General features: G+C 45.0%; 1 protein-coding gene across 3 annotated transcripts in view; it reads right to left on the bottom strand.

The window, feature by feature from the left end:
• Positions 1-18,153, bottom strand: part of TAF12 (TATA-box binding protein associated factor 12) — a 45,162-nt gene that overhangs the window by 13,853 nt on the left and 13,156 nt on the right. For all 3 annotated transcript variants that reach the window (XM_063701106.1, XM_055389552.2, XM_055389551.2), the window contains exons 2-3: positions 4,929-5,180; positions 971-1,048 (exon numbers count right to left, since the gene is read on the bottom strand). In XM_063701106.1, coding sequence (XP_063557176.1) covers positions 971-1,048; positions 4,929-5,180 — 330 coding nt within the window. The remainder of the gene's footprint in view (positions 1-970; positions 1,049-4,928; positions 5,181-18,153) is intronic.

Here is an 18,153-nt window from a genome sequence, read left to right as displayed (position 1 = left end):
GGCGCATGCCTGTAATCCCAGCTACTCGGGAGGCTGAGGCAGGAGAATCGCTTGAACCCAGGAGGCGGAGGTTGCGGTGAGCCAAGATCGCGCCATTGCACTCCAGCCTGGGCATCAACAGCGAAACTCCGTCTCAAAAAAAAAAGAATATTATAAAATTAATGGGTCAAAGAGTATCTTTTTAAGTATATTACTTAGAAATATAGAAGAATGTTACAGAAACAGCTAAAATTGTTGAAAGTGATTGCCTATGAGCAACAGACTATGCCTTTTTTAACAGGCAAAAGTAGCAGCAGTTATTGGGTATAAAGCAAATTCAGATTTGTCTGTGCTCTTATTTTATTTATTTATTGCAGTGGTACAATCTTGGCTTACTGCAACCTCGGCCTTCTGGGTTTAAGAACACTTCAACCTCCCTAGTAGCTGGAACTACAGGTACACACCACCACGCTCAGCTAATTTTTTTTCTTTTTTTTTTTTTTTTGAGACGGAGTCTTGCTCTGTCGCCTAGGCTGGAGTGCAGTGGCATGGTCTCGGCTCACTGCACTCCGCCTCCCGGGTTCACATCATTTTCCTGCCTCAGCCTCCCGAGTAGCTGGGACTACAGGCGCCCGCCACCACGCCCGGTTAATTTTGTTTTTTGTATTTTTAGTAGAGACGGGGTTTCACTGTGTTAGCCAGGATGGTCTTGATCTCCTGACCTTGTGATCCGCCCACCTCAGCCTCCCAAAGTGCTGGGATTACAGGAGTGAGCCACCACACCCGGCACTCAGCTAATTTTTTAATTTTTTGCAGAGACAAGGTCTCATTATATGGCCTAGGCTGGTCTTGAACCTCTGGGCTCCAGCAATCCTCCTGCTTTGGTCTCTCAAAAGGCATGAACCACTGCATCTGGCCTGTTTGTGCTCTTAACCACTATGCTATACCGGTTCTCAGGGACCAGTTTCTGGGGTACCCAACCCCACCTTACCTCCTCCACATCTTCATCCAACTGCTCATTAGGATCCACTTCTCTTACTAAGTCCTGTAATTTCTTCTTGGTCAATACCTAAAGTTAATTGGAAGAAGACTTTTCAACCAGGTATTAAGGAAATGAAACAAATCATTACCCTGTAATGAAGAAAGGCTGTCAAATTGTTGGTTTTAGTTTCCACTTTCCAATGAGTTCACAGTCTGGCCTACCTGACTATGCTGCTGTAAGACTACACTCTCAAGACAGAAGTAACTTAGGGAAAGGTGGAAAGAGCAGTTTGAAGACAGGCCAGCATCCAGCTGTCAGGCAGTATATTTCAGCCTCATGTCTTTTTCTCACTGTGCCTCTCCACATGAAGAAATTTGCAATTCTCTGACCACCACAAATTGTACCGTGCCCCTTGCCTTTAGACAAGTTTGTTTTTTTGTTTTGTTTTGTTTTTGAGACAGGGTCTTGCTCTATTGCCCACTGGAGTGCAGTGGCATGATCATGGCTCACTGCAGCCTTGACTGCCAAGCTCTCCCACCTAAGCTTCCCAGCTAGCTGGGACCATAGGCACGTGCCACCATACCTGGCTAATTTTTTTTTTTTTTTTTGAGAGACAGGATCTTGCTATGTTGTGCAGCCTGCTCTTGAACTCCTGGCCTCAAGTGATTCTTCCACCTCAGCCTCCCAAAGTGCTGTACATGCTCTTCCTCTCTTCTTCCTTCTTGCTTAGCTCATGGTGCCTCTTTCTGATGCTTTTCCTAGCCCATCCCAGTAAAGGTAACCACTTACTTCCTCCTTTGGCCTCTACTGTATCCTGTGTACCCTTTATCATTGTGCATATTTATATACTTCCCTGTTTCTGACTTAATAGGCTAAAAGCTCCCTGAGGGCAGCCTTCATAAAGGAAATGTCATGTTACATACGTATGCCATTAAAAAGTAATCAAAAGAAAGCCAGGCACAGTGATCTGTGCCTGTAGTCCCAGCTACTCAGGAGGCTGAGGCAGGAGGATCACTTGAGGCCAGGAGTTAGAGACTGCAGTGAGCTATGATTGTGCCACTACACTCCAGCCTGGGGAACCCAGGAAGACCTCATGTCTTAAAAAAACAAACAAAAAAAAGGGCCTGGCACAGTGGCTCACGCCTGTAATCCCACCACTTTGGAAGGCCGAGGTGGGAGGACTACCTGAGCCCAGGAGTTCAAAGACCAGCCTGGGCAACATGGCAAGACTGCATCTCTATTTTAAAAAAACATCTACAAAATGGCTGGGTGCAGTGGCTCACGCCTGTAATCCCAGTACTTTGGGAGACCGAGGTGAGCGGATCACGAGGTGAGAAGATTGAGACCATCCTGGCTAACATGGTGAAACCCTGTCTCTACTAAAAATGCAAAAAAAAAATTAGCCAGGCGTGGTGGTGGGCGCCTGTAGTCCCAGCTACTTGGGAGGCTGAGGCAGGAGAATGGCGTGAACCCGGGAGGCAGAGCTTGCAGTGAGACGAGATCGCACCACTGCACTCCAGCCTGGGCAACAGAGTGAGACTCCATCTCAAAAAAAAAAAAAATCTAAAAAATATATAAAAAATAAATTAAGAAAAAAGAAAAAGTTAGGCACTTGAACTCCTCAGTGCCCATTTGAGTCTCTTCCAAGTGTACTTTCCTTTCTTTCCTGCTCTAAACCTTCTAGTAAAATTCCACTGAAAAAAAAAAAAAAAAAAAAAAAAAGCCGAGTACGGTGGCTCATGCCTGTAATCCTAACACTTTGGGAGGCTGAGGCGGGTGGATAACCTGAGGTCAGGAGTTTGAGACCAGCCTGACCAACATGGCGAAACCCCGTCTCTACTAAAAATACAAAAATCAGCTGGGCGTGGTGGTGGGTGCCTATAATCCCAACTATTAGGGAGGCTGAGGCAGGAGAATAGCTTGAATTGGGAGGAGGAGGTTGCAGTGAGCCAAGATTATGCCATTGCACTCCATCCTGGGTGACAGAGCGAGACTCTGTCTCAAAAAAAAAAAAGAGAGAGAGAGACAGACAGAGGAAAAAAAGAAAAACACGAAAAGACATACACTAAAATGCTAACCATGGCTATTTTAGGGTGGTGGCATTAGAATTATGGGCTATTTATTCTTTGTGTATTTCTGAAGTTTCTGTGATGAACACATATAACTTTTGAAATAAGGAAAAAAGAAAAAAAAATTTTTTTTTTTTCTTGAGACGGAATCTCGTTCTGTCACCCAGGCTGGAGTGCAGTGGTGTAATCTCGGCTCACTGCAACCTCTGCCTCCTGGGTTCAGGTGATTCTTTTGCCTCAGCCTCCTGAGTAGCTGGGACTACAGGCGTGCACCACCATGCCAGGCTGATTTTTGTAATTTTAGTAGAGATGGGTTTCAGCATATTGGCCAGGCTGGTCTCGAACTCTTGACCTTGGGTTATCGCCTGCCTTGGCCTCCCAAAGTGCTGGGATTACAGGCGTGAGCTACCGCACACACCCAAGAAAATAATTTTTTTTTTGCGACAGAGTCTCACTCTGTCGCCCAGGCTGGAGTGCAGTGGCGCAATCTCTGCTCACTGCAAACTCCACCTCCTGGGTTCACGCCATTCTCCTGCCTCAGCCTCCCGAGTAGCTGGGACTACAGGCGCCCGCCACCACGCCTGGCTAATGTTTTTGTATTTTTAGTAGAGACGGGGTTTCACCGTGTTAGCCAGGATGGTCTTGATCTGACCTCGTGATCCACCCACCTCAGCCTCCCAAAGTGCTGGGATTACAGGCTTCAGCCACCATGCCCGGCCGAACCCAGAAATTTGAGGCTACAGTGAGCTATGATTATACCATTGCACTCTAGCCCAGGCAACGGAGCAAAACCGTTTCTCTAAAAAAAAAAAATGAATAAATATTTGTTAATGATGTCTCATATCTATCCATTCTTCTTCATTCTATCATTATCACCTAATTCGAGCCTTCACTACATGTCTTGATTTATTGCAAAAATCTTAGAATTGGTCATCCACCCAGTCTAACCCCCTTTTCTACCCATCCTGTCCCCTTACTGCCAAGTTAATCCTCTATAGGACACACTATTTTTATTATGTTACTTTTACTCCTTTATTAAATATCTGCAAAGATTGTATATTGCCTAAAAGTTCCAATGGAAACTGACTAGTACAGGTCCACTATGTTCTGCCCTACCTATACAATTTTAAATTCTGTCTTCTACAACGGACTCCATATTCAACATAGGTTGATATCCTGGGCCCAACCCGCTCTTATTAATCTTTGCAAGTCCCTCCACTCATTCCCTTGAAATACTGGGCCAACTCATCCATTCTACACAGCCTACAAAAAACAAGTCAAAGGGATTATACTTATTTCTTGTGGCTCTGGAGGGCAGAATCAGAATTATGGGTAGAAAGAATGGAGCAGATTTTAGAATCACTGCAGAAAACTAATAATGGCAGCAATTGGATGAACTAGAAGATGGAATGACTAGAAGAGTACTTTTATCATAGGAATAATGAATCAATTTATTATTTTATTTAACAACTACATGGTTAACATGTATATAAAGCACTTATCAAAATGAAAGGAAAAAAACACCTTTCATAGGCAAGGTATTGTGTTAGTGTGTACAGATGGATGAATGGATGTATATACGCATACACACAACCACATACAATACAGTAATTAATAAACATTGTACATGATAATTTGCTAAAGAATGTTCCCAGAGGAGTATATATTCAGGACAACTTGAATCTGTGTCTCCTGAGTTGGGAGTCCTCAAATTTGGCCCAAATAAACTCTCTACTTATATTAAAACAAACAAAAAAATTTAGAAATCCAAAAGAGGGAAAAGACCTTTTCGGCTAAGAGGAAAAAGCAGCATCTGAGATGGACATCTCTTAAAGTATTACAGATTGAAATAATAGGTAAGAGGTGGCTACAGAGAAGAAAGTGTAAGAGGATGATACCTGATTGTTTTCAGGGCTAAGACGACCTCCTGTCCCAGGAGTGCCTGGTATCTTTACCACTGTAGTACTATTGGCCATGGAGCCTTGTGGAGGGGTGCTGGCTGGTTCCGGTTTTATGGATGAGAAATTGGAGAGGTTGATTAGGGCTGAGGGGCCAAACTGGTTCATAATCTGCCGAGCTTTGGACTTCAGCTCATAGAGCTTATCAAGATCCTGTTTCTTTTTGGAGCTGTGAGGACCAAGGCCAATTAACTGGAGAAGAAAAGCACAAGAATTAGCTCTAGAAGAACCTGTAATAAAGGATGAATCTTGAGAGTAAAAAGAGGCCTGGTGCAATGGCTCACAACTGTAATCCCAGCACTTGGGGAGGCCCAGGTGGTAGGATCACTTGAGCCCAGTAGTTCAAGACCAGCTTGGGCAACATAGCGAGACCTAGTCTCTACCAAAAAAAAAAAAAAAAAAAAAAAAAAGTAAGTAAAATGAGGTCTGTTAGACTTTGAGGGTTCTTCAGTATATATGGAATGGTGACCATTTAATACCCACAAGTTAAAAATTGAGGGAATGAAGAATGTTTATTACTCTCACCTGATATTTAGAGACCACCTCATTTCCAAATGTTAAGTGAAATAGTCCACAAAATTTAAACAAGAAAGCAAGTAAATGAAATGAAGAATCTTATGTACAAAAATAAACTAGGGCTGGGTGCAGTAGCTCATGTCTGTAATCCCAGCATGTTGGGTGCCTGAAGTGGAAGGACCACTTGAGACAGGAGTTCAAGACCAGCCTGGGGAACATGGGGAAGCCCTATCTCTGTAAAAATTTAGCTGGGGCTGGGTGTGGTGGCTCAGGTCTGTAATCCCAGCACTTTGGGAGGCCAAGGCGGGTAGATCACCTGAGGTCAGGAGTTCGAGAGGAGCCTGACCAACATGGTGAAACCCCATCTCTACTGAAAATACAAAAAAATTGGCTAGGCGTGGTGGCACATGCCTATAATCCCTCCCAGCTACTGGGGAGACTGAGGCAGGAGAATCACTTGAACACGGGACACAGAGCTTGCAGTGAGCCGAGATCACGCCACTGTACTCCAGCCTGGGCAACAGAGTGAGACTCGCCCCCACTGCCCCACAAAAAAAAAAAAAAAAACACAAAAAACACTTAGCTGGACATGGTAGCATGTGGTCCTAGCTACTCAGGAGGCTAAGGCAGGAGGATTGCCTGAGCCCAAGAAGTTGAGGCTGCAATAAGCCATGATCACACCACTACTGCATTCCAGCCTAGGTGACAGAGTGAGACACTATCTAAAAATAAAATGAAATAAAAATAAACTAGAGGCTGGGCACAGTGGCTCATGCCTGTAATCCCAGCACTTTGGGAGGCCGAGGTGGGTGGATCACCTGAGGTCAGGAGTTTGAGACCAGCCTGACCAACACGGAGAAACCCCAACTCTACTAAAAACACAAAATTAGCTGGGCATGGTGACACACGCCTGTAATCCCAGCTACTTGGGAGGCTAAGGCAAAAGAATTGCTTGAACTTGGGATGCAGAGGTTGATGAAACTCCATCTCAAATAATAATAATAAATAAATAAATAAATAAATAAATAAACTAGAATAAGCAAGACATTTTTGAGAACTTTGTAAAAATACTTAGTTAAGTACTACATGCATTATTTTTAAAGTATCAAATAATGTTAAATTCAAATAAGTCATAGCACAATCACATCCTTTAAAAAAATCAGTCACAAAGCTTAAGAATACAGACTAGTTCATTCTGGCATTTCAAACATGCTTAATTTAAGTCTACGTCAGGGCTATGCCCAATAAACATAACTTTTAGCAGTTGTTAAAAGTAAACTCCTCTTTATCAAGAGCAATTTTTCTCTGAGTGTTAGCAATCTAAGTACATGCAGAGACCCTAGTCTGGAGCAGCTGAGACTCCTGAATCTTAGAGTCATGAGGTTGACTCTGTGGACATCAGCTTGGGTGTCATCACGATCAGAAGCACATTCACCAAGTTCTGCTCACAGTAGCCTCAAACTTACTTACAGCTATCTGAGTGTCTAGATCTTTAATTACATCAGCAACAGCTGTGAGCCCGGTGAAATGAGAGGCAGCCATTTTCAAAAGCTACCTGTAAATGAACAACTGGCATCAAGCACCATCCTTGCCATGGAACCATTTTAGTTGCATGGCCTGGTACATCTTCACCAACCAGGATCCAAGCAAACTGGATGTGGAGAAATATATCTCCTTTTCCTTAGTGGGAGCCAAGACAAACATCTCCATCTCTTTCATAAGCAACTTTGAAAATTAATTAATGATTATGGCACATATAGACCACCTTCTTATAAAATGAATGTCTGCTGTTAGGGATAAACTAACAGCATATGGAATATTTTATTGGGCAAAATTGTGGGATATGAGCCTGCAGGAATTATATCAATGGCTTTCAGAACTTGGTAAAAGTTGGCAATATAAATGTCTACTGTATCTATCCTACTCTTGTCCCTAGTCCTGAGTTCCTCCTCACCACACTGTCCGACTTTCTAATATGAGAAATCTGGCCTGGCCCAGTGGCTCATGCCTGTAATCCCAGCACTTTGGGAGGCCAAGGCAGGCAGATCACTTGAGGTCAGGAGTTTGAGACCAGCATGGCCGACATAGTGAAACCCAGTCGTTACTAAAAATACAAAAACTAGCCAGGCATGGTGGCACGTGCCTGTAATCCCAGCTACTTGGGAGGCTGAGGCAGGAGAATCACTTGAACTCAGGAGGCAGAGGTTGCAGTGAGCCGAGATCAGGCCACTGCACTCCAGCCTGGGCAACAGAGCGAGACTCTGTCTCAAAAATAAATAAATAAATAAATAAATAATAATAAGAAGAAGAAATCATGTTCTCCTGGTTTACTCTTAATAAAGGCAACTAAGTATGCACTGGTTAAAAAACCAAGATAAACTAGGCTGACTTGCTGGCCAAGAACCAGCTGATGGGGAGAGCAGAGTATTAGGATCACTTGTTTGTTTTAACCATATGTGGCCTCCTTCTCCCCTACCCACAAACATTACCAATAGAAGAGTCAGGATAGAAACCTTTCTTAACATGGTAATAGCTGTTCTAATATTATAAAAGCAAACTATTTTCCCAAAGCAAGTTCTATGCAAAAGCCTCATTAAGGATCATCAAACTGTATCCTCATCACTCTAGCCTCACACTGAACATACTATATCTCTCAAAAACATTCCCACAACCTTCAAGGGACTTCCCAAATAATACTGAGTATTGCACAAAATAAGTGGAGACTTTTTATGACAGAGATTTTTGAGTAAGAATTTGTTACAACATCTGGAGACATATCTGGGTGTGGTGGTGCGCACCTATAATCCCAGCTACTCAGGAGGCTGAGGTAGGAGTACTGTTTGAGCCCAGGACTTTCAGGTCAGTCTGGGCAACATAGTGAGACACTGTCCCTTTCTCTCTTTTTTTTGAGACAAGGTCTCATTTTGTAGGACAGGCTAGAGTGTAGTGGTGTAATCATGGTTCACTGGAGACTCAAACTCGTGGACTCAAGCAATCCTCCTGTCTCAACCTCTTAAGTAGCTAGGACTACATGTGCACACCACTGCACCCAGCTAATTTTTTTTTTTTTTTTTTTTTGAGACGGAGTCTCGCTCTTTCGCCCAGGTCGGACTGCAGTGGCACTATCTCGGCTCACTGCAAGCTCCGCCTCCTGGGTTCACGCCATTCTCCTGTCTCAGCCTCCCGAGTAGCTGGGACTACAGGCGCCCACCACCACGCCCAGCTAATTTTTTGTATTTTTAGTAGAGACGGGGTTTCACTGTGTTAGCCAGGATGGTCTTGATCTCCTGACCTCATGATCCGCCTGCCTCGGCCTCCCAAAGTGCTGGGATTACAGGCGTGAGCCACCGCGCTCGGCCCCAGCTAATTTTTTTTTTTGGTAGAGATGGGATCTTGCTATGCTGCCTAGGCTGGTCTCAAACTCCTGGCCTCAAGTAATTCTCCTGCCTCAGCCTACTAGAGTGCTGGAATTATAGGCTTGGGCCACCACACTCAGCCCCGTCTCTTTTTTTTTTTTTTGAGACGGAGTCTCACTGTGTCCCCCAGGCTGGAGTGCAGCGGTGTGATCTCAGCTCACTGCAACCTCTGCCTTGCAGGTTCAAGCAATTCCTGCCGCAGCCTCCTGGGTAGCTGGGATTACAGGCGCACACCACCATGCCCGGCAGATTTTTGTATTTTTAGTAGAGGTGGGGTTTCACTATGTTAGTCAGGCTAGTCTCAAACTCCTGACCTCGTGATCCACCCGCCTCGGGCCTCCCATAGTGCTGGGATTACAGGTATGAGCCACCGTGCCCGGCCTCAGCCTAAATTTTTTTTAGGGCTGGGCACAGTGGCTCACGCCTGTAATCCCAGCACTTTAGGAGGCCAAGGCAGGTGGATCACCTGAGGTCAGGAGTTCGAGACCAGCCTGGCCAACATGATGAAACCCCATCTCTACTAAAAATACAAAAAATTAGCCACACTTGGTGGCAGGCACCTGTAGTCCCAGCTACTTGGGAGGCTGAGGCAGGAGAATTGCTTGAACCCAGGAGGTGGAGGTTGCAGTGGGCCGAGATCATGCCACTGCACTCCAGCCCGCGCAACAAGAGTGAAACTCTGTCTCAAAAAAAAAAAGCAAATAAATAATGAAAAACTTTTTTAGGACGGCTGATGTGGCTCACGCTTGTAATCTCAGCACTTTGGGAGACCGAGGCAGGCAGATCACCTGAGATCAGGAGTTCGAGACCGGCCTGGCCAACATGGTGAAACCCCAACTCTACTAAAAATACAAAAAATTAGCCAGGTGGGGGTGGCAGGTGCCTGTAATCCCAGCTACTTGGGAGGCTGAGGCAGGAGAATCACTTGAACCTGGGAGGCGGAGGTTGCAGTGAGCCGAGATCGCACCATTGCAACTCTAGCTTGGATGACAAGGGCGAAACTCCATCTCAAAAAAAAAATTTTTTTTTTAAAGATCTGGAGACAAAAAGTATGGCCTATGTACATAGTACCAAATATGAATATTCACATATCAAATTAGGATTTTTTTTCTTTTTTTGTTGTTTCCAGTGAAGTTGGATGAAATTAGGAAATAACCTTAAGGAATAGCTCCAACAGCAGTCCCTTTAATGAAATAAGTGGAGGCTGGGTGCAGTGGCTCACGCCTGTAATCCCAGCACTGTGGGAGGCCAATGTGTGTGGATCACTTGAGGTCAGGGGTTCGAGACCAGCCTGGCCAACATGGTGAAACCCCCATCTCTACTAAAAATATAAAAATTAGCCGGGCATGGTGGCACGTGCCTGTAATCTGAGCTACTCAGGAGGCTGACACACAAGAATCACTTGAACCTGGGAGACAGAGGTTGCAGTGAGCTAAGGCCACTGCACTCCAGCCTGGGTAACAGAGTGAGACTCCGTCTCAAAGAAAAAAAAAAAAAAAAGAGGGCCGGGCGCGGTGGCTCACGCTTGTAATCCCAGCACTTTGGGAGGCCGAGGCAGGCGGATCACAAGGTCAGGAGATCGAGACCATCCTGGCTAACACGGTGAAACCCTGTCTCTACTAAAAATACAAAAAATTAGCTGGGTGTGGTGGTGGGCACCTGCAGTCCCAGCTACTCGGGAGGCTGAGACAGGAGAATGGCGTGAACCCAGGAGGCGGAGCTTGCAGTGAGCCGAGATCGCGCCACTGCACTCCCTCAAAAAAAAAAAAAAAAAAAAAAACTAAAAAAGAAGTAAGTGGAACCTCTGGAGAAGGGGAAAAATCAGTTTCTCCCTAAGAAACTCGACAAAAATTTACTGCTGTCACTGACCTTGCTGAAAAGCAAACAATACTTCTGAATTTTAAATAATTCTGACTAAGCAAACTATTTCTTCCTATAAAAACTAAACAAAACAAAAGCAGATGATAACCAGACACCCCCTGGTGCCAGACTAACACTACCCTTAGGTTCTAAACTATTTCTTGATATGGTAAGATTTTAAAACTGTAACACATTTGAGTGGGTGGTAATACATAGGCTTATACAACGGTCGAACTCCTCCCATTGAGCATTCAAGATCTGTGCATTTTACTGTACGTAAATTATACTACAACTAAGAACAATAAATCAAACACCCCTCCAGCTTCCCAGGAAAAACACTGTACTACTAGATATTTATCCGACAGAAAGGAAAACCTGAGCTCGAGACCAGCCTGGTCAATATGGTGAAACCCCATCTCTACTAAAAAAAAGCAAAAATTAGCCAGACACGGTGCGGGGGTGGGGGGGGCGGGGGGGGGGGGGGCGCCTGTAATCCCTTGGGAGGCCAAGGCATGAGAATGGCTTGAACCCAGGAGGTGGAGGTTGCAGTGAGCCGAGATTGCGCCACTGCACTCCAGCCTGGGTGACAGAGCAAGACTCTGTCTCAAAAAAACCCTAAAAAGCTGGTCACAAAAAAACACATATTGTACGATTACATTTATATGAAATGTCCAGAATAGGCAAACCCATAGACAGAAAGTAGATTAGTTGTTGCCTGTGGCCAGGGCATGTAGGAGAGGAATAGAGACTGGCTGCTAATGGGTATACGGTTTCTTTTACGGGATATAAAAATGATCTAAAATTACATTGTGGTGATGGTTGCCAACCCTGATTATATTAAAAAAAAAAACCCACAGAATTATACACTTTAAATCAGTGATTTGTATGAAATGTGAATGATTTAAATAAAGACTTTTAAAAAAAAAAAACGAATGAGGAGGCTCACGAAATGGTCTCCAAGAGAAATTGTTCAATGAATGAAAGCAAAGCATAGAATGGGAGAATATTTTGTTATCGTTTATTAAAACACATGTATTGCCGGATGCGGTGGTTCATGCCTACAATCCCGGCACTTTGGGAGGCCAAGGCAGGCGGATCACCTGAGGTTGGGAGTTCGAGACCAGCCTGACCAACATGGAGAAACCCCCTCTCTACTAGTAATACAAAATTAACCAGGCGCGTTGGCGGGCGCCTGTAATCCCAGCTATTTGGGAGGCTGAGGCAGGAGAATCGCTTGAATGGAGAGGCAGAGGTTGCAATGAGCCAAGATTGCGCCACTGCACTCTAGCTGGGGCAACAGAGCAAGATTCCGTCTCAAATAAATAAATGAATAAAACACACATACACAGACATACAGTTGTAAATTCATAAGTTATTCCTGGCAAGATACATAAGAAACTGATAACAGAGGGAGGTGGGGGAATGGTGGTATCTGGGTGGCCTATGGGACCAAGAGCGTCTTATTTTTCACTGTACACCCTAAATCCTGTATTATGTGCATATGTTACCTATGGAAAAAATTAAGATAAACTACTATTTGAATTTTTTTCTCTGAAGAAATAGATCATACTCACCCTTTTCTTCCTGTTTTTTGTTTTTGAGACACAGTTTCACTCTGTCACCCAGGCTGGAATACAGTGGCCATGATTTTGGCTCACTGCAACCTTGGCCTCCCGGGTTCAAGCAATTTTCCTGCCTCAGCCTGAGCATCTGGGATTACAGGCACGTACCACCACGCCTGGCTAATTTTTTTGTATTATTAGTAGAGATGGAGTTTTCCCATGTTGGCCAGGCTGGTCTCAAACTCCCAGCCTCAAGTGATCCACCCACCTTGGCCTCCCATAGTGCTGGGATTACAGGCATAAGCCACTGCAACAGGCCTTGGGTTTTTTGTTTGTTTGCAGAGATAGGTCTTGCTGTTGCCCAGGCTGGAGTGCAGTGGTGAAATCACAGCTCACTGCACCCCCAAAATCCTAGGCTCAAGCAATAATCTTGCATCAGCCTCTTGAGTAGCTGGGGCTACAAGTGCAAACCACACCTGGCTAATTTTTCTATTTTTTTTTTACACACGGTGTCTTACTATGTTGCCCAGGATGGCCCTGAACTCTTTGCCTCTATCAGTCTTCTCCCCTCAGCTTCCCAAATAGCTGGGGTTATATGCGCAAGGCACCACACCCAACTCTAACCTGTTTATTTTTTAGAGATGGGTCTTACTTTGTGGCCCAGGCTGGAGTGCAGTGGTGCAATCATAGCTCACTACAGCCTCAACCAGCTGGACTCAAGCTATCCTCCCACCTCAGCTTCCTCAGAAGCTGGAACTACAGGCATGCACCACCATGCCCAGCTCATTTTGTATTTTTTTATTTTTTGTAGAGAGAAAGTCTCACCATGTTGCCCAGGCTGCTCTCAAACTCTTGGGCTCAAGCGATCCTCCTGCCTCAGCCTCCCAAAGTGCTGGGATTATAGGCACAAGCCTCCATGCCCAGCCTATCTCACATTTATACAAAAATAAGTTCAGGGCCAGGTACAGTGGCTCACGCCTGTAATCTCAGCACTTTGGAGGCCGAGGCGGGCAGATCATGAGGTCAGGAGTTCGAGACCAGCCTGACCAACATGGTGAAACCCATCTCTACTAAAAATATAAAAATTAGCTGGGCGTGGTGGCGTGCGCCTGTAATCTAAGCTACTCAAGGCTGAGGCAGGAGAATCGCTTGAACTCGGGAGGCGGAGGTTGCAGTGAGCCGAGATCACGCCACTGCACTCCAGCCTAGGTGACAGAGCGAGACACTGTCTCAAAAAAAAAAAAAAAATTCAAAACTGATCATATACCTAATGTAAAAATATACAACTTCTTGAAGAAAACAGGAGAAAACCTTCATGACTTCGAGTTAGTCAGAGTTCTTAGATACAATATCAAAAGCACAATCCACAAAAGAAAAGAATTGATAAAGTGGACTTAATCAAAATGTAAAACTTCTGCTCTGCAAAAGACAATAAGAACATAAGTTGGGCCAGGCGTGGTGGCTCACACCTGTAATCCCAGAACTTTGGGAGGCCGACGTGGGCAGATCACAAGGTCAGGAGTTCCAGACCAACCTGGCCAAGATGGTGAAACCCTGTCTCTACTAAAAACACAAAAAAATTAGCAGGGCATAGTGGTAGGTGCCTACAATCCCAGCTACTCGGGAGGCTGAGGCAGAGAATTACTTGAACCCGGGAGGTGGAGGTTGCAGTGAGCCAAGACCGTGCCACTGCACTCCATCCTGGGTGATAGAGTGAGACTCCATCTCCAAAAAAAAAAAAAAAAAAAAAGATATGTCATAGATTAGGAGAAAATATGTATAAATCACATATCCAACAAATGACTTGTATCCAGCACATATAAAGAAATTTCAGTGCAAAGGCTTGTGGGGGAGGAAAAATTTTTTTTTTCAAAATTCAACAATAAGAAACTAACAACCCAATTTAGAAAATGGGCAGACTTGGCCGGGCATGGTGGCTCACGCCTGTAATCCCAGCCCTTTGGGAGGCCGAGGCAGGCAGATCACCTGAGGTCAGGAGTTTGAGACCAGCCTGGCCAACATATAGTGAAGCCCCGTCTCTACTAAAAAATACAAAAACTAGCTGGGTGTGTTGGCGCACATCTATAGTCCTAGCTACTTGGGAAGCTGAGGCAGGAGAATCAATGAAACCCGGGAGGCGGAGGTTACAGTGAGCTGAGATTGCACCACTGTACTCCAGCCTGGGCAACAGAACAAGACTCCGTCTCTCCAAAAAAAAAGAAAATGGGCAGACTGGGCATGATGGCTCATGCATGTAATCCCAGTACTTTGGGAGGCCAAGGCAGGAGGACTGCTTAAGCTAAGGAGTTTGAGACAAGGCTAGGTAACATAATGAGACCCTGACTCTTTATTTATTTATTTTAAAGGGCAAAAGATCTGAGCAGACCCTTCATCAAAGATAAACAAATGGCAAATAGGCACATGAAAAGATGCTCAATATCATTCGTCACCAGGAAAATGCAAATTTTAAAAAACATGATATACCTATATAAAATAGCTAAAATTTAAAAACAAAAACAAGTGCTGGAGAGGATACAAAGGAACTGAAACCCTCATACATTGCTGGTGTGAATGTAAAATGGTATAGTTTTTCTTGAAGACAGTTTGGTAGTTTCTTCTAAAGTTAAATGTATGCTTATATGACTCAGCAATCCCACTCCTAGGTACTTACTGTAGAGAAATGAAAACTTACATTCACACAAAAATCTGTTCATAAATATTTATAGCAACATCATTCACAACTACCAAAAACCGAAAACAATCCACATGTCCTTCAAATGGTGAATAAACAAATTATGGTATATCCATTCAATGGAATACTCAGAAATAGAAAGGAAAGGCCAGGTACAGTGGCTCACATCTGCAATCCCAGCAATTTGGGAGGCCAAGGCAGGTGGATCACCTGAGGTCAGGAGTTTGAGACCAGCCTGGCCAACATGGTGAAACCCTCTCTCTACTAAAAATAAAAAAATTAGCCTGGCATGGTGGCATGTGCCTGTAATCCCAGCTACTCGGGAGGCTGAGGCAGGAGAATCGCTTGAACCTGGGAGGCGGAGGTTGCAGTGAGCCAAGATTACGCCACTGCATCTACTTGGGAGGCTGAGGCAGGAGAATTGCTTCAACCCAGGAGGCGGAGGTTGCAGTGTGCAGAGATTGCACCATTGCACTCCAGCCTGGGCAGCAGAGTAAGACTCTGTCTCAACAATAACAACAACAACAAAAAGACTACTGACACATGCAACAACACAGATGAATCTCAAATGTATCATACTAAGTGAAAAAGGCAAGGCTCAAATGGCTGTGTAATTCCATTTATAGGCCACTCTGGAAAAAAGCAGTTATAGGGATGGAAAACAGATCAGTGGTTGTTAAGGAGTCTGGGGCAGAGGAGCGTTTGACTACAAAGGAGCAGCATGATTAAATCTGTGGAGGTGGGGGGTGAAATTGTTCTGTATCTTGAGTGTTGTAGTGCTTACATGACAGTATATATTTGTCATATTCTATGAGTTATGACTGTACCCCATAATAATTTTATTGTATATAAATTTTTAAAAATATGTATTTTTTTGGTGGAGTTCCACTTTGTTGCCCAAGCTGGAGTGCAATAGAGCGATTTCAGCTCACTGCAACCTCCGCCTGCCAGGTACAAGCAATTCTCCTGTCTCAGCCTCCCAAGTAGCTCGGATTACAGGTATACACCACCATGCCCAGCTATTTTTTTTTTTTATTTAGTACAGACGGGGTTTCACCATGTTAGACTGGTCTCGAACTCCTGACCTCAGGTGATCCACCTGCCTCGGCCTCCCAAAATGCTGGGATCACAGGGCATGCACCTCCAAGCCCGGCCTACTTTTTTTTTTTTTTGAGACAGAATCTCACTCTGTTGCCCAGGCCAGAGTACAGGAGCCCAATCTTGGCTCACTGTAACCTCTGCCTCCCGGGTTCAAGCGATTCTACTGCCTCAGCCTCCAGAGTAGCTGGGATTACAGGCACGTGCCACCATGCTGGGCTAATTTTTGCATTTTTTAGTAGAGACGGCATTTTGTCATGTTGGCCAGGCTGGTCTTGAACTCCCGACCTCAGGTGATCCACCCGCCTCAGCCTCCCAAAGTGCTGGGATTATAGGCATGAGACACCATACCCAACCGAAAATAAATTTTAAAAAGTAAAACAGGGCCAGGTGCAGTGGCTCATGCCTGTAATCCCAGCACTTTGGGAGGCTGAGGCGGGCAGATCACTTGAGGTCAGGAGTTCGAGACCAGTTTGGCTAACATGGTGAAACCCGTCTCTACTAAAAACACAAAAATTAGCCGGGTATGTTGGCTCACACCTGTAATCCCAGCACTTTGGGAGGCCGAGGTGGGCAGATCATCTAAGGTTGGGAGTTCTAAACCAGCCTGACCAACATGGTGAAACCCCGTCTCTACTAAAAATAGAAAAATTAGCTGGGCATGGTGGTGCATGCCTGTAATCCCAGCTACTTGGGAGGCTAAGGCAGGAGAATCGCTAGAATCCGGGAGGCGGAGGTTCCGGTGAGCCGAGATCGTGCCATCGCACTCCAGCCTGGGCAATGAAAGCGAAACTCCATCTCAAAAAAAAAAAAAAAAAAAAAAAAAAAATTAGCCAGGTGTGGTGGCACGTGCCTGTAATCCCAGCTATTCGGGAGGCTGAGGCAGGAGAATCACTTGAACCCAGGAGGTGGAGGTTGCAGTTAGCCGAGATTGCGCCACTGCAACCCAGCCTGGATGACAGAGTGAGACTCTGTCTCAAACAAATAAATAAAAAATAAATAAAAAACAAAAACAGGCATTAACTGGCCGGGCACAGTGGCTCACGCCTGTAATCTCCACACTTTGGGGGGCTGAAGCAGGTGGATCACAAGGTCAGGAGTTCGAGACCATCCTGACCAACATGGTGAAACTCCGTCTCTACTAAAAATACAAAAAAATTAGCCAGGCGTGGTGGCGCTTGCCTGTAATCTCAGCTACTTAGGAGGCTGAGGCAGGACAATCGCTTGAACTCGGGAGGCAGGGGTTGCAGCGGGCTGAGATCACACCACTGCACTCCAGCTTGGGCGACAGAGCGAGACTCCATCTCAATAAAAAAAAAAAAACCCACAAAAAACAGGCATTAACTGTGGGACAGTTTGAGAGAACAATAATAATTAACCCTTACTATTACCTACTATGTAGAAATTGTGTGCTATGATTCACAAAGTAAATATGGAAAGTCCATCCCCCAGTGATCTGTTGTTGAAAATATTTAATAATTCTATCAAAACACGATTGTATGGGTTAGAGTTCAATTTAAATAAACCCATCTAGGCAAGGTGCAGTGGCTCACGCCTGTAATCCCAACACTTTGGGAGGCCGAGGTGGGCAGATCACCTGAGGTCGGGAGTTTGAGACCAGCCCAACCAACATGGAGAAACCCCATTTCTACTAAAAACACAAAATTAGCCGGGCATGGTGGGGTATTCCTGTAATCCCAGCTACTCGGGAAGCTGAGGCAGGAGAATTGTTTGAACCCGGGAGGTGGAGGTTGCAGTGAGCCGAGATCACGCCATTGCACTCCAGCCTGGGCAACAAGAGCAAAACTCCATCTAAAAAATAAATAAGTAGGCCAGGCATGGTGGCTCATGCCTATAATCCCAGCACTTTGGGAGGCCGAGGCAGGCGGATCACGAGGTCAGGATTGAGACCATCCTGGCTAACAGGGTGAAACCTCACCTCTACTAAAAAAAAAAATACAAAAAATTAGACAGGCATGGTGGTGGGTGCCTGTAGTCCCAGCTACTCGGGAGGCTGAAGC

This window comes from Gorilla gorilla, chromosome 1 (genome assembly GCF_029281585.2).
Source record: "Gorilla gorilla gorilla isolate KB3781 chromosome 1, NHGRI_mGorGor1-v2.1_pri, whole genome shotgun sequence".
NCBI classification, from domain to species: Eukaryota; Metazoa; Chordata; class Mammalia; order Primates; family Hominidae; genus Gorilla; species Gorilla gorilla.
This window is presented reverse-complemented; position numbering and strand designations above follow the sequence as displayed.